Genomic DNA, 12,711 nt, shown 5'->3' with positions numbered 1-12,711 from the left:
GATAAAATGCATCAAAAATATATGCTTCATATCAGTATTATTTCTTTAATATGGATGTATATACATTTCAAGGCTAGTATGATGGTTAAATAGTATCTACTGCATGACCTGGAATGAGGAATTGCCATCTTGCTCATCATCATGAGCAAGATGACTGATAGTGTTTTTTCCCTCAGCCGAGAAACGGGCATCACCTGAACATAATGTAGCACTAACACTATATATATATATATATAGATAGATAGATATAGATATTTTTTTTTTTGTAAACATAACAATCTTATATACAGGATTAACCGGTTTTTGGTTTTCTCTGCAGTCAGACAGAGAGGTTACATGCTCATACTCTTGTTGAGGTATGTTACATCGAAGTCACCTATAAGGCTAATTACATTTTTTTTTTTTTTTTTTTAAATAAATTAAAGCCATTAAGAGTTATTTTAACATGATAACATAAGATCTTGTTTTAACATAAGAACATAAATGTGGAAGAACATAGAAGTTACTATTGCACAATATTATCTATTAACATGAGAGTGCCAGCTGATTAACTTTCGCACTGTTAAGCACAACAATCCTTCTTTCTTCCCCCTTTCTTTTTTTGGGGGGGGGGGAGGGTAAAGGTGTCACTTCTATGCTGGAAAGTGGATTATAATGCAGTCGCCCTGCTCAGCCAGGAGTTGATTCCGTGGATTCCATTCTTGGTGGAAAAGATCTAAGGTGTTGTTTTGCCTATGGTGGTGATGTTCGTGTAGGATCCGACATCTCACCTTTTGTTGGAAGGCTGCAGTGAGTTGGTCAGTTGCCTCTCTCTGTGAAGTTGCTGTGCTGTCTGGTCTTGTATGTCTGAGGTAGAAGTTGTATATTACCGCTTTTGCGGTGATGAAAAGGTAATTGCAGAATGAATGGTTATTTGGCTCCACATGGACGAGATTGAAATATTCCTCTTCTGTATGAAGATTACCACAGGTAAGAGCTGCCATTTCCCGAGTCAAACTGATTAATTTAGTGTTGACTGGGCATTCCAAGTAGACATGCCGGACCGTTCCTAATTGGTAGCAGAAGAGGCAGTTATCTGAGACGTTTGAGTTAAATTTTCGTAATATAGTAGGAGTAGGTAATATATTATGCCACATTCTCCACTGAATATCTGCGTCAGGTTTGATGGCTCTTGTGATATGGTAGATCCCATTGAAATAGTGTTTGATCAGATGATGCAGGATTTTCCATCAAAGTGCTTTGGTTTGACTGTTGTGTTAGGGTGCTGTAGATCTTGTTGGTGTTGCTGGGTATAAGTTTCTCCCATGAGTTATTGGTTTTTATCAGAAAGATAGGCGCCAAAACTTCTGAGTTTGGAGGAATAAGCCCCACTTCTGTTATGCTATCAGGCATAGCGGCTTGAAAAGCATCCTTTACGGTGTCTATCTGCTCAGACTCATTTCCATATTCCAGGTTTTCGAGCGAATTTGGAAAGCGCCAGGTGAGGCTTGGAGAAAGAATGTCACCCAAGATCCTCACGTTTCGCCAGCTCCATGGAGGAAAGAAAAATTCTTTCTGAGTGATCGGGCTTCTTACCATCGTGTTGTGAAAGATGGGTTCCATGAAGATTTCAGGTAGGGATGCTGTCTTCACTGTGTGCTGGAGGTTTAGCTTCTTCCATCGTCGAAGGGCGTCTTTGTAGAAGTTTGTTAAACTTACAGGCACTTGAGCTGTTGTCATTCTTAAGGTGGTGGAGAGAGAGAGACCTCTAGTGGCAGAAGTGAAAATATACTCAGTGGTGCACTTGTGTGATATTTCCTGTTGTAGGGCATTTATGAGAAATCGAGCGCGGAACGTTGTTATCCTGTTGTCAATGGAGACCAACTTTTGTCCTCCATCTTTGAGAGAAGTACATAGCTGGGAGTAGGAAAGCCAGTTTGTTTTATTCCATATGAATCGATATATGGTTGACTTTATTTGTTTGATGAATTGAACTGGTGGCATAAGGATCTTTAGTGTATGCCAAAGGACACTGGTGGCTATTTGGTTAACGATTATTGTTCTCCCTCTTGTGGAGGTAGAGGCTCGTATTGCTGCCCACTTTCCTAGAACTTGCTTGAAACGCTTGTTTAGTGTTTCCCAGTTCTTATCCACATAAGAGGGTGTGTTTCCTAGGTAAATCCCCAGGTATTTGTTTCCCTCTGTGGACCAGGTACCAGACATTGGGGAATCGGTTCGGTTTTTCCATTTGCTACACCACAGTCCTATGGTTTTATGTGTGTTTAGTTTGGCTCCTGAGGCTGCCTGATATTGTTGGTATGCCATTTGTATGTTATGAAAGTCCTCTTCTTTGCGGGCTATGATTGTAACATCATCAGCATATGCTGTCAGGGTTATGGTTTGGTAGGGAAGTTCAGGGCGGCATGCTTTGAGCAGCATGCTGAGTCTACACAGAAAGGGTTCGATGGCAATTGTGTAAAGAGGACCGGAGAGTGGACAGCCTTGTTTAATACCTCTGCTGTATGGTGCAGTTATGGTAAGCCTGTTGTTTATTTTCATGCAAAACTGTGCCTTGGCATACAACATTTTAATAGAGTGAATGATGCCTGAGCCAAAGCCAAATGCTTTCAAGCAGTTGAAGAGGTAAAGGTGTTCAACGCGGTCGAAAGCTTTTTCTTGGTCTAGTGTTACAAGACCCATTGTTTCACTGTTGTTGTTCGCTATGCTTATGAGATCCTTTATGAGATGTAAGTTTTCGTGGATAGATCTTCCAGGGATGGAATAGCTCTGATGCCTATTTATTATTTCGCTCAGAGCGGGTTTAAGTTTGTTGGCAATGGCTTTGGATATAATTTTGCAGTCGGTGTTTGTGATAGAGATGGGTCTCCAGTTTCCTAGTTTCGTCGCGTCTCCTTTCTTTGGAATGAGTTTGATAACTGATGTTGTCATATTGAGTGGAAAGCCATTGGTATTCGCTTCGACAAATACTCTGTAGAGGATAGGTCCAAGCTGTTCCCAGAAGGACTGATAAAATTCAGTGGTGAGCCCGTCTATGCCAGGAGATTTATCTTTAGGTAAGGAGGTGCAGGCAGTTTTCAGATCGTGTAACGTGATAGGGAGTTCTGTGTTACTCCTTGTTGTTGGTGAGAGTCTTTTCACATCGGAGAGAATTTTATTCGTGGCCTCCATAGATGTTGGGTTGGCTTGGTACAAATTTTTGTAGTACTGCAAGGTATATAAGAGGATTTCGTCATGATTTTCTATGATGTTTCCATTATCTGTTTTAATAGCAGATATAGTGGTGCACTCTTGTTGGCGTTTTTCTAGTGAAAAGAAATACTTTGTAGGGGCATCTGCGAAGTTAATATGTTTGCGTCGTGCTCTTATTAGTGCTCCTCTTGCAGAGTGCTCTAGGTGTGAGCGTATGGTGGCTTCTAGGGACTGGTATTCCTCAGATTCTGGATGATGCAATTGCTGTTGTTGTTGCAAATTTTTAAGGGCTGAATGCTTGTTCAAATTTCTTCGGTGACTATATTTTTGGGTGAATACCTTAACTTTGGATTTAAAAAGTGACCACCACTCGGAAATTGATTGTGAAGTAGGTATATCTCTGATGAGAGTTTTGATATAGATTTTAGAGGTTCTGAGATATTCTGTATCCTTTAGTAGGCTGTTGTTAAATATCCAGTATGCTCCTCCTTTGTATCTGGTGTGTCCAGGAAAGCAAATGTTAAGAAGGATGGAATCATGGTCTGATGCATGAGATGGATGGTATGTGACTCTCCTGATGTAGGGTATTGTGTGCATCGATGTGTAGTATCTGTCGAGCCGTGCCTGGTATAAGACACTGGTAGGACCACCTTTGGCTCTCCAGGAGAACATTTTCTCATGTGGGTGCAAGTGTCTGAAGGTGTCAGTCAGCTCGAAGTCATTTATTACATCCTGTAGAAGATGAACTAGTGAGTGTCGATGTTCTTGGCATTGCTGTCTGTCCATTGCAGGATCCAGAGTGCAGTTGAAATCCCCTGCCAGTATGATGTGGTCATTGACCTTGCTGAGGTGGTTTCGCACAAACTCCAGTACCTGCACTGCAAGCTAGTCATTTTGTGGGATGTATATGTTAATGATATATATTTTCTTTCCTGTCTGAGTTGTAATGAGTGCATATATTGCACACCCAGGAAAGGTATCGATTATTTCTACTTTTAGAGCGCTGTTTTGGTGAATTCCAATGCTGACTCCCGATCCATGAAGTTGTATGGCAGGACAGTGGTGCATGGTATAAGGCCAGTTCTTCCAGTGTTGATATGAAGCTTTGCTATTGCAATGGAAGTTTTTTTCCTGCAGCATAACTATTTCTGGCCGGTGGGCAAGGATATGCTGCAGGACCAGCCTGTTTCGCAGTGGTGTGGCACATCCTCTAGCGTTTAGTGAGAGAAGGTTTATTGAGGTGCTCATTATTTTTATGGTTTAGTTTTATTTGGTGCGGTAATCCTCACTTCCTTTATGGATAGTTACGCTGCCGTGGGATTCAAGCCAGTTTATCAGGTAGTATATCCTTTTCCTGAGATTGGTGGTTTTTCTCCCTCTTTTTCCTGCCAGAATAGTTCTTAACTCTTCCAGCTGGGTGATAAGACCACTGATGTCAGCGGTGTAGTCATAGGCTGTCAGCAGTTTTTGTGAAGAGCCTCGAACTTTTTTAAGAAAGCTCTGAAGCTGCTCACTTGTGAGTGGGCCTTCAGTGTGAGGAAGACTTGCATTTCCAGTTTCCTCTTCATCATCTGAGGACTCAAGAAGCTCGATCTCTTCATCCCCCTCTACAGGCTGCTGGGAGGGTTCCAGAGTGCTTGGAGGCAAAGGTTCCCTGCTGCAGCTGCGCTGGTTTGTCTTTGGCTTTTTTTCCGTTTTTGTTTCTTGCTCCTCTTCGTTATTTGTATCTTTATCAGAGTTAGTTAGTTGTCTGTGTTCCGTTTCCTTTTCTCTAGGATTGCTTTTAATCGATGTTGGTGGAGGTTCTTTCGAAAGTTGGGTTTCTTTAGTGCTACCACTTGATTTTGTCTCCTCGGTACTGGGCTGAGAGCTGTTTCCTTGAGATCTTTGTTGTTTGTTAGGGATGCTCTGTTTTTTGGGGTTGGCTGCTTGCTGCTTCTGATTCTCTGATTCGCTAGGGTTAGTAGTGTTGTTAACCGGTTTCTCATTTCTGGGTATATACGGGCATAACTTCCTTACATGGCCTTCTTCGTGGCAGTAAAAGCACTGAGCAGCAACAGTAATATAAAAGGTGTAGGGTACTCCGTCTATTTCTGTGTTGATTATTTTGGGTATGGAGCCGATTGTATTGTCGCCAAAGTGCATTAGAGCTTGTCTTCTAAAGCTCTTGATGTGAGCGAATTCAGGCCTAGTTGTAGAGGCGCGTAGCGTTCGGATTTTACCTGTCACTGCGCCGTATTTTGATAGTAATCCGCGAAGCATTTGATGGCTTATTTCCGGTGGAACATTTGACACTGTTACTTTTGTGGGAGCAATTGCGATTGGTGAGATATTCACGTGGCATGCTCCGATGTCTATTCCCTTTTCAATTAATGTCTCAGACCAAGATGCGTTGTTAAAGTACATTTGTACGGTTCCGGCAACTCTTGAAATGTGAGTTATATTTTTGGGGGGAACATGTTGAGCTACTGCATCTAGATACTTTTCCAGTGGGGTATTTTCGATTGCGAAAATTACAATTCCGTTATCTCGGGAAAAGCGGTTGGCTGGGTGAACGTTTGTACGCGTTGTGGCAGTGGTATTAATTCGCGCGGAAGTATTAGCTACAATGTTAGCATAGGAGACAGAGAGTACTGACCTTTGTCCGTTGTTGTCCGGGGGGCTGAGACTGATGTCTTTTTCTTCTCTGGCAATGTGGCTGGCGTCTTTTCCTTGATCGGAATTCTGCGACCTTTGACCGATTCCTGCTGAGCTCGGGCGTGGACCGGCTGCTGCTGGTGGTGATATGCTGTGGTTTATACTGGCCATTGCTTCGGGCGAATAAGGGGAAACGCAAGCTATCACAAATTCCCCGTACTCGAAGGCATACCGTTGTAACAATAAGCACACGAACAAAGAAGATTTTAAAATTTTAAAATTAATATAACTTTTCCTAGCTTCACAAATTTAGAAAACTAATTTTTTAACGCGATAGATTAGGTGCTTACGATTATGTAGGTATAAATCTTGAAGTTGATTGACGTATTCGACCGCACAAAACACAACTTTAGGCAAGAGCGACCTTGGACACGTCTATAGATATAGATAGATAGATAGATAGATAGCTTCAGTATAATTATGGTACAATCCAAATTAGCACAGGTCAACTCATGGGGATGTTACTTCCAAAATTAACACACTTAATGATATACTCCTATGCCACTTTGTATTGGGCATGAGAGAATATCTTTGAGACTACAACTTCTTGTCTTTGTGAGGACTCTTCATGAACAGTATTCGTGCTACAGTGTAAAATTGAATTTTGCAGTGGATATTTATAATTGGATGTTAGTTATTATTTATTTCAGTAGTTGAGTTTTTTTAACATAGGGCAAACATCTTTCATCCCATGTTGCCTGAGAAAATGATCCAAGTTGTTTTGGATCATATGTGTAGCTTACCCCTTCCTTACAGAGGATTCCAGTTTTTTTAATTAAATTTAAACACCTCCCGTGATTTATTACCATCTCCTTTTCATATACGGAAATTATCATAAAAATTATAACAAGGTGTTTTGCCTGTTGATACTTTTCTTTGCTTCTTCCTACCACAATTAAGCTATTAGACAAAAATGCATGTATACCTTTGTGTTCTAGAAGCCACTACCATCACAAGCTGTAGAACTCATGATAGTATGATCTTGACCACTGCCAACAGAAAAAAAGATACAAGCTAGTATATGCATTTGACTCATTATTGCGATTCATGTGTTGAATGTAGTTAAGTCTGTCTCCTTGATGTTCACGTAACATTGGATGAAACATACTGGAGTTTTTGAATAAAATCCTATATAATTTTTGTTACATGTGTATGCCATGAAAGTTATTATTTATTTTTTATTATCCTATGGTATTATTACACCAGATCATAGAGATCAAATTCATGTATTTTATACAGCCCCTTTTCTGGGTTGTTATAAAGTTCACATTTAGAAATATTCATACAACTTAGTAAGTGCAGTGGTGATGCTTCCTCAGTGTTACAGATTTTGCAGATGGGGAAGACTTTTTTTGCCATTGCTGAACTTGATTGGTCTTGTGTGACTGGTCTTGAGGTGAAAGATCATGGTAGTGTCACAGCGATTAAACTTGGAGTTAATGGTAGCTCCTGGTTTTTCTTCTGAATAACAGTGGTCAGTTATGTCCCAGAGAATCATTCTTTTTTTGTTTTGTTTTTGAATACTTTTAAAAAGATCAAAATCTGTGGTATCACTTGATGTTTCAGCCATTTTTGCTACTTCATCTGCAGTTTCGTTTCCCTTTAATCCCACGTGGGATGGAATCCATTGGAAATTATTTGGGAATCTTTATGTAATTCATGTTTTTTGCTATGTCTCTAAATATTTCTTGATGATTAGTGTAGCAGTTCTTAATAGCTTGAAGCACTGCTAAGGTGTCTGTGAAAAATATAAATTCCTTTGGGTTTTGTTTATCCCAGTGTTGCAGTGCTGTGTTAATGGCTATTAATTCTGCATGGTATGAGTTGCATCCTATACTGTTGGTTGTTTTTAGCTCTATATTTTGAGAGCCATAGATGAGTATGCCACTCCTAGAATTTCCATTTGGATTTTTGAGTCAGGTCCATATTTTGTTATTTTTTAAAGAGCTAATGATCTCAAGATTTCAGGGTTTCCTTGGCTTTTTTCCTCATGTTTCCTTATTTCAAAATTAATAACTATATTTTTCCTGTCTTGATTTCGAGGAAATGCTGGGTAGTTGGCTATTTTATTTGGACACTCCAAGGGAATTTTATTTTCCATGATTTTATATATTGTTGATTTTTTTCTTTATTCTGTTTGTTGGTTGCCACTTTTTAAAAAGTTCACTTGTTCTATTATGTGCAAGGTTGGCTTTTTTTTCTACAAATTTAGTAAGATTTTCTTGCTACCTAATTTTTGAAGGAACATGGTTGGATTCGAATTCTGCTATTTTTTCCAGGAGTTGTATTCCTTAGTCCACATATAATTCTAGCTGCATTTTTCTGAATTTTTATAAGCTTGTCTAAACTGGTATGTGATATTTGCACCCAGATGGGCAAAGCATATTCCATTATCAGTCAGATAATAGAGGTGTATGTAACTTTTAAAGTTTTAGCTTTGGCTCACCACTTTGGGCTCTTCTCAACCAGAGAACAGTCCAACATAGAGCCAAATCAAATAGCATGGGGTTGCCCAGCAATGGGATTCTACAGGCTGATAACAACATACATCTTATTATTAAATTTCCATTTTAATATTTTCCATCTCTTTTCTATTTATATGGGTTGGCAGCAGTTATCTTGTGACTTATTTTTGCTAATTGCTGTCAGTGGCATATTAGTATATTATGTTTTATAGATGCTGTTATGTTTGTTTTGTGGGAGGAAACACTTCATTTTTAGGAGATTAAAAACCATTTCAACTCCAGCTAAGAGCTAAACAGCCTTGAATGGATTTTCTCGTCCTTCCTGCTTTATGCTTATACATAGGTCATGCAAGCTTTCGAAACTAGATCAAGTGGTTAATTGTTCCCATAGTATCCTATGTCTGTATCTATGTTTAGTACAGTAAACTGTGAATGAGCTATGGAGGCTTGCATTTTCTTGTCACTGATGAAATTTAAAATTTCTTTTGTAGGGAAGTTATTCATGACAGTATTACTAAGTGGTTCCACACTAATAAGGTGTTCAGTTTAGACTAAAATTGAAATCTGCCAATAAATTTTAAGTTTCCCAACACCCATCAATTTGAACAGCCAACTCAGTTATGTTTATATGGATGAACAGTATTCATACTAGGTTCTCGATTTTTCTTTAAGTGGCAACTCTTTGTGAGAATTATATGAGAAGAATCAGCAAAGAAATGAACACTGTGTATCTGAAAGGTGAAAACTTGCATTTTCCTTAGACTTTGACAGAAGATTTCCATTGAGCCAAACTGTATTAGTTTTATTTTTACATATTGTATTTTAATTTATTAATCCTGTATTATGACTATACAGCAGTAAGATACTTAGCAAAGCATAAAAAAATATATAAATAAAAAATGTTTTAAAAATAATTTTATTCCCCAAAATGGTTTGTTTGATAAACTGTTGATTTTATTTGCCAATTTGGTATTAGTAGCAAGTTCAGTATAGCAGTCTGATAGTGATATGGATAAATTAGTGCACTATTCCCCCCCCCCCCCCAAAAAAAAAAAAAAAAAAAAAAAAAACATGCACCCTCATGAGGGAGAAGAGTGGTACAAGAATAAGAATTTCCTCTAAAATTTCTGTTATTGCTCATTGTATAAAGATTACATTTTTTGGAAAAAAATTTGAAAAATGGTTTCTTATAATAATAGTCTTCAAGTAGATCACATTTGTTATTACAACAAAACTTATATTGTGAAAAATATCTTGGTGTAATATTTTGATTTTAATGCATCTTTTGATAATGCTAATTTGCTTTCAGATGTCTGGAGTCTCGGTGTTATACTTTATATGCTGGTATGTGGTCATGCACCTTTTCAAGAAGCTAATGATAGTGAAACACTAACTATGATCATGGACTGTAAATATACAATTCCACAACATATTTCTCAGGGTTGTTGCAGGTAAACATTGAATTTTTATTTTTGTTCTTGTGTGTATCTTATGTAATTAAACATTTTAAGGTAATATATAAAGGAACATAAGAAATTTCTGTTTTGGCCAAAAGTATTTACTGATGCTTCTTCTTACTCCCCCCCCCCCTTTAGAAATAGTGCAAGCATGCACTTTTCAGAATGCAGATTAAACTAATGGTAGTTGAGCTGTCTAATGTCTGATTCATTCTTTCTTCACAAGGAATTGTTACAGTAACTTGTAGTGTCAAAACCAACAGACAATTTTGGTTTTATCACCTTATCTCCAGATCTGTTTACACGATTTACTCATATGCTCTTATATATAAAGAAGACATGTCTATATATATGTGTGTGTATCAGATTAGAAATTTACCATTTGAGAACTTATTTGACAAACTAAGTCATAAGTTTTTAGATAGCATTTAATTATAACCATAATTATGTTATTTCAGTTATATAATTTTAATTCTAATTTTAGTAGCTTGATAGGGTAACTTTAGAGTCACAAGCATACACTTGATAACTTGATTTCTCCTACAAATTTAGACATTTGCCTGTCTGAGTGGTTAGAGTATCCACCCTCCAATCAGCCGGCTGTGGGTTGGAATTCTACTGTGGGTATGGATGTATGTAATTTCATTATTAGCCTTAATTGGTTTAATCATTAGGTTTGTTGGCAGAGTGATTAGCATATTTACTTTACAACCAACAGGCTTTGGGTTTGAATCCTGCTATGGGCATGGATATTTGTAATTGTCTTTAGGTGGGAGATGAATGTCATTGCCCATGTGTGACCACCACCACCCATCTTATTGGAGGCCTGAAGTGGCTTGAAAAAAGTTCCGTGTTGGGTCTCTAGGGAAGGGTTGCCAGACTATATAAGAAATAAATGAAAATGAATAGGAGGCCTAAGAATTGGTTTCTTGGGAAATTTAACACAACCATATTTTTTTAGATTAGATTGGTTTTTAAATTAAAAAAAAGGGGTGCTAAGCGTCAAAGCTGTATAACTGAGAGGAGACCTCCACATAGCCTTTAAAGGAATGCGGAGAACTGACCAGGGCTTCTGACCTAATGTCCAATCCTCACCTTCTCGTGGTGCACCCTGTTGGGTATCTACTTGGATACTGAACGAACGAGGATGGGCTGGCAATTTGGGATTTAGCCGACCAATTGTATTCTTATTGGTTAAACCGGAATAAAAAAACGATGGTACAACATGACAAAATTTCATGCCGACTGGGGCGTCACCCGGTTAAACAAGGCCCCCGTTGTTTTTGCCAGGGAACTAGGGCGAACAGCGAAAAGTCAGCTACTGGAACAAATCTGAAAGCACACCCCAACTCAACATCACCAGAGTTAAAGATCGGTACTATCAAAATAAGAAGCCTGAATGGCAAAGAAATGGAGTTAGCTGAAGAATTAGATAAGTACCAGATCAACATAATCGGGGTGACTGAAACAAAAAAGACAAAAACTGGCGAGATCTTTCTGAGCAATAAATACAAAATGTTATATTCAGGAAATGACAATCAAGGAAAAGAAGGAATAGCCATAGTGTTCAACACAAAATACGAGGCTAATCTTCTTGAATAGCAGGCAGTCTCAAGTAGAGTGATGTGGGCAAATATCAGAATTGGACAATGAGACTTATTTGTGCCTATGGTCCCACAGAAGGTTCTACTAAGGTAGAAGTGGAGGAATTTTTTGATGCTTTAGAAAAAGCAGCTGACACAGTGAAAAAGGAAAAGTTGGTCATTGTTGGGGATCTAAATAGCATAGTAGGAAATGATTGTCAGATATACAAAAATATTTTGGGAAAATTTGGAAACAAAGCTAATAATAATGGCAGATATCTGTTAGATTTCTGCTCAAGACATGGACTGATTATTATTAACACCATGTTCCAACATAAAAATGTGCACAAATTCACATGGAGAGAAGAGGCTAGGAATAAGAAAAGTCTCATCGACTATGTTATTGTTGATAGTGATGTTTTCTCCCTGGTGCAGGACACCAGAGTGTACAGAGGATTTGAAATAGGAAGTGATCACTATTTAGTCTTGAGCAGGATAAAATTGAATTCCATATTAAAAAGAATAACACGTAAGAAAGTTTTAAAGCGAATAAAAGTTGAGCAGTTCTCAGATGTGAACTGTAGACTAAAATACACAAAGATTATTGAAGAAAAAATGAAAGAGTTTGAGAACAGGAATCAAACCTTGGAGATTTAGTGGCAAGCCTTGAAGAAATCCATGATTGATCTAGAGAGGCATGTGGTGAAGTTGTCTGCAAGGATAGAAAAATTAGCACTCCATGGTGGACACAGGAAGTTAAAGAGGCAGTGAAGGAAAAGAAGAAAGCATATCAAAACTTCCTGGTAAATAAGTCAGCTTTTGCTCTTAGAGAATACATAGACAAATGTAAGAAAGTGAAACACTGTGTAAAACTAGCTAAACAAAAGTCATGGGAGGACTTTGGCAAGAACATAGAAAATAAATATCAAGAAGGTGGTAAGATATTCTGGAGGTTGTTGAAGAAGCTTAGAAATGGAGGAAAGAGGGCTGTAAAAGCAGTTAGAGATGATAAAGGTGATACGAAAACAGGAGAAAAAGATATCCTTGAAGTATGGAGTAATTCCTTTGAAAAACTGCCAAATGAAACAAGCAGTGATGACAGCACAGTGGTAAAAAACACTGACCAGGCATGCAGTCAGGAATACATATCCATACTAGAAGTAGAAAAAGCCATCAAAGTCTTGAAATGTGGAAAGGCAGCAGGAGTAGATGATATTCAACCAGAAATGCTTAAGTATGGTGGTATAAAAGTCTTACAGTGGCTGCACTGCATAGTTCAGAAGGCGTGGACAGAGGGACGAATTCTCGATGATTGGAGTA

General features: G+C 38.3%; 1 protein-coding gene across 1 annotated transcript in view; it reads left to right on the top strand.

Annotated features, from left to right (window-relative positions):
* Snrk (SNF related kinase) overlaps positions 1 to 12,711 on the top strand; it is a 142,995-nt gene that overhangs the window by 31,452 nt on the left and 98,832 nt on the right. Inside the window, exon 2 of the mRNA XM_090414896.1 lies at positions 9,661 to 9,802. Within this exon, the coding sequence (XP_090271022.1) occupies positions 9,661 to 9,802 (142 nt within the window). The remainder of the gene's footprint in view (positions 1 to 9,660; positions 9,803 to 12,711) is intronic.

This window comes from Typopeltis vanoorti, chromosome 26 (genome assembly GCF_054136105.1).
Source record: "Typopeltis vanoorti isolate ZY-2024b chromosome 26, IOZ_Tvanoo_1.0, whole genome shotgun sequence".
NCBI classification, from domain to species: Eukaryota; Metazoa; Arthropoda; class Arachnida; order Uropygi; family Thelyphonidae; genus Typopeltis; species Typopeltis vanoorti.
Note: the sequence above shows the minus strand (reverse complement) of the source record. Positions and strands in the feature narration are given on the sequence as shown.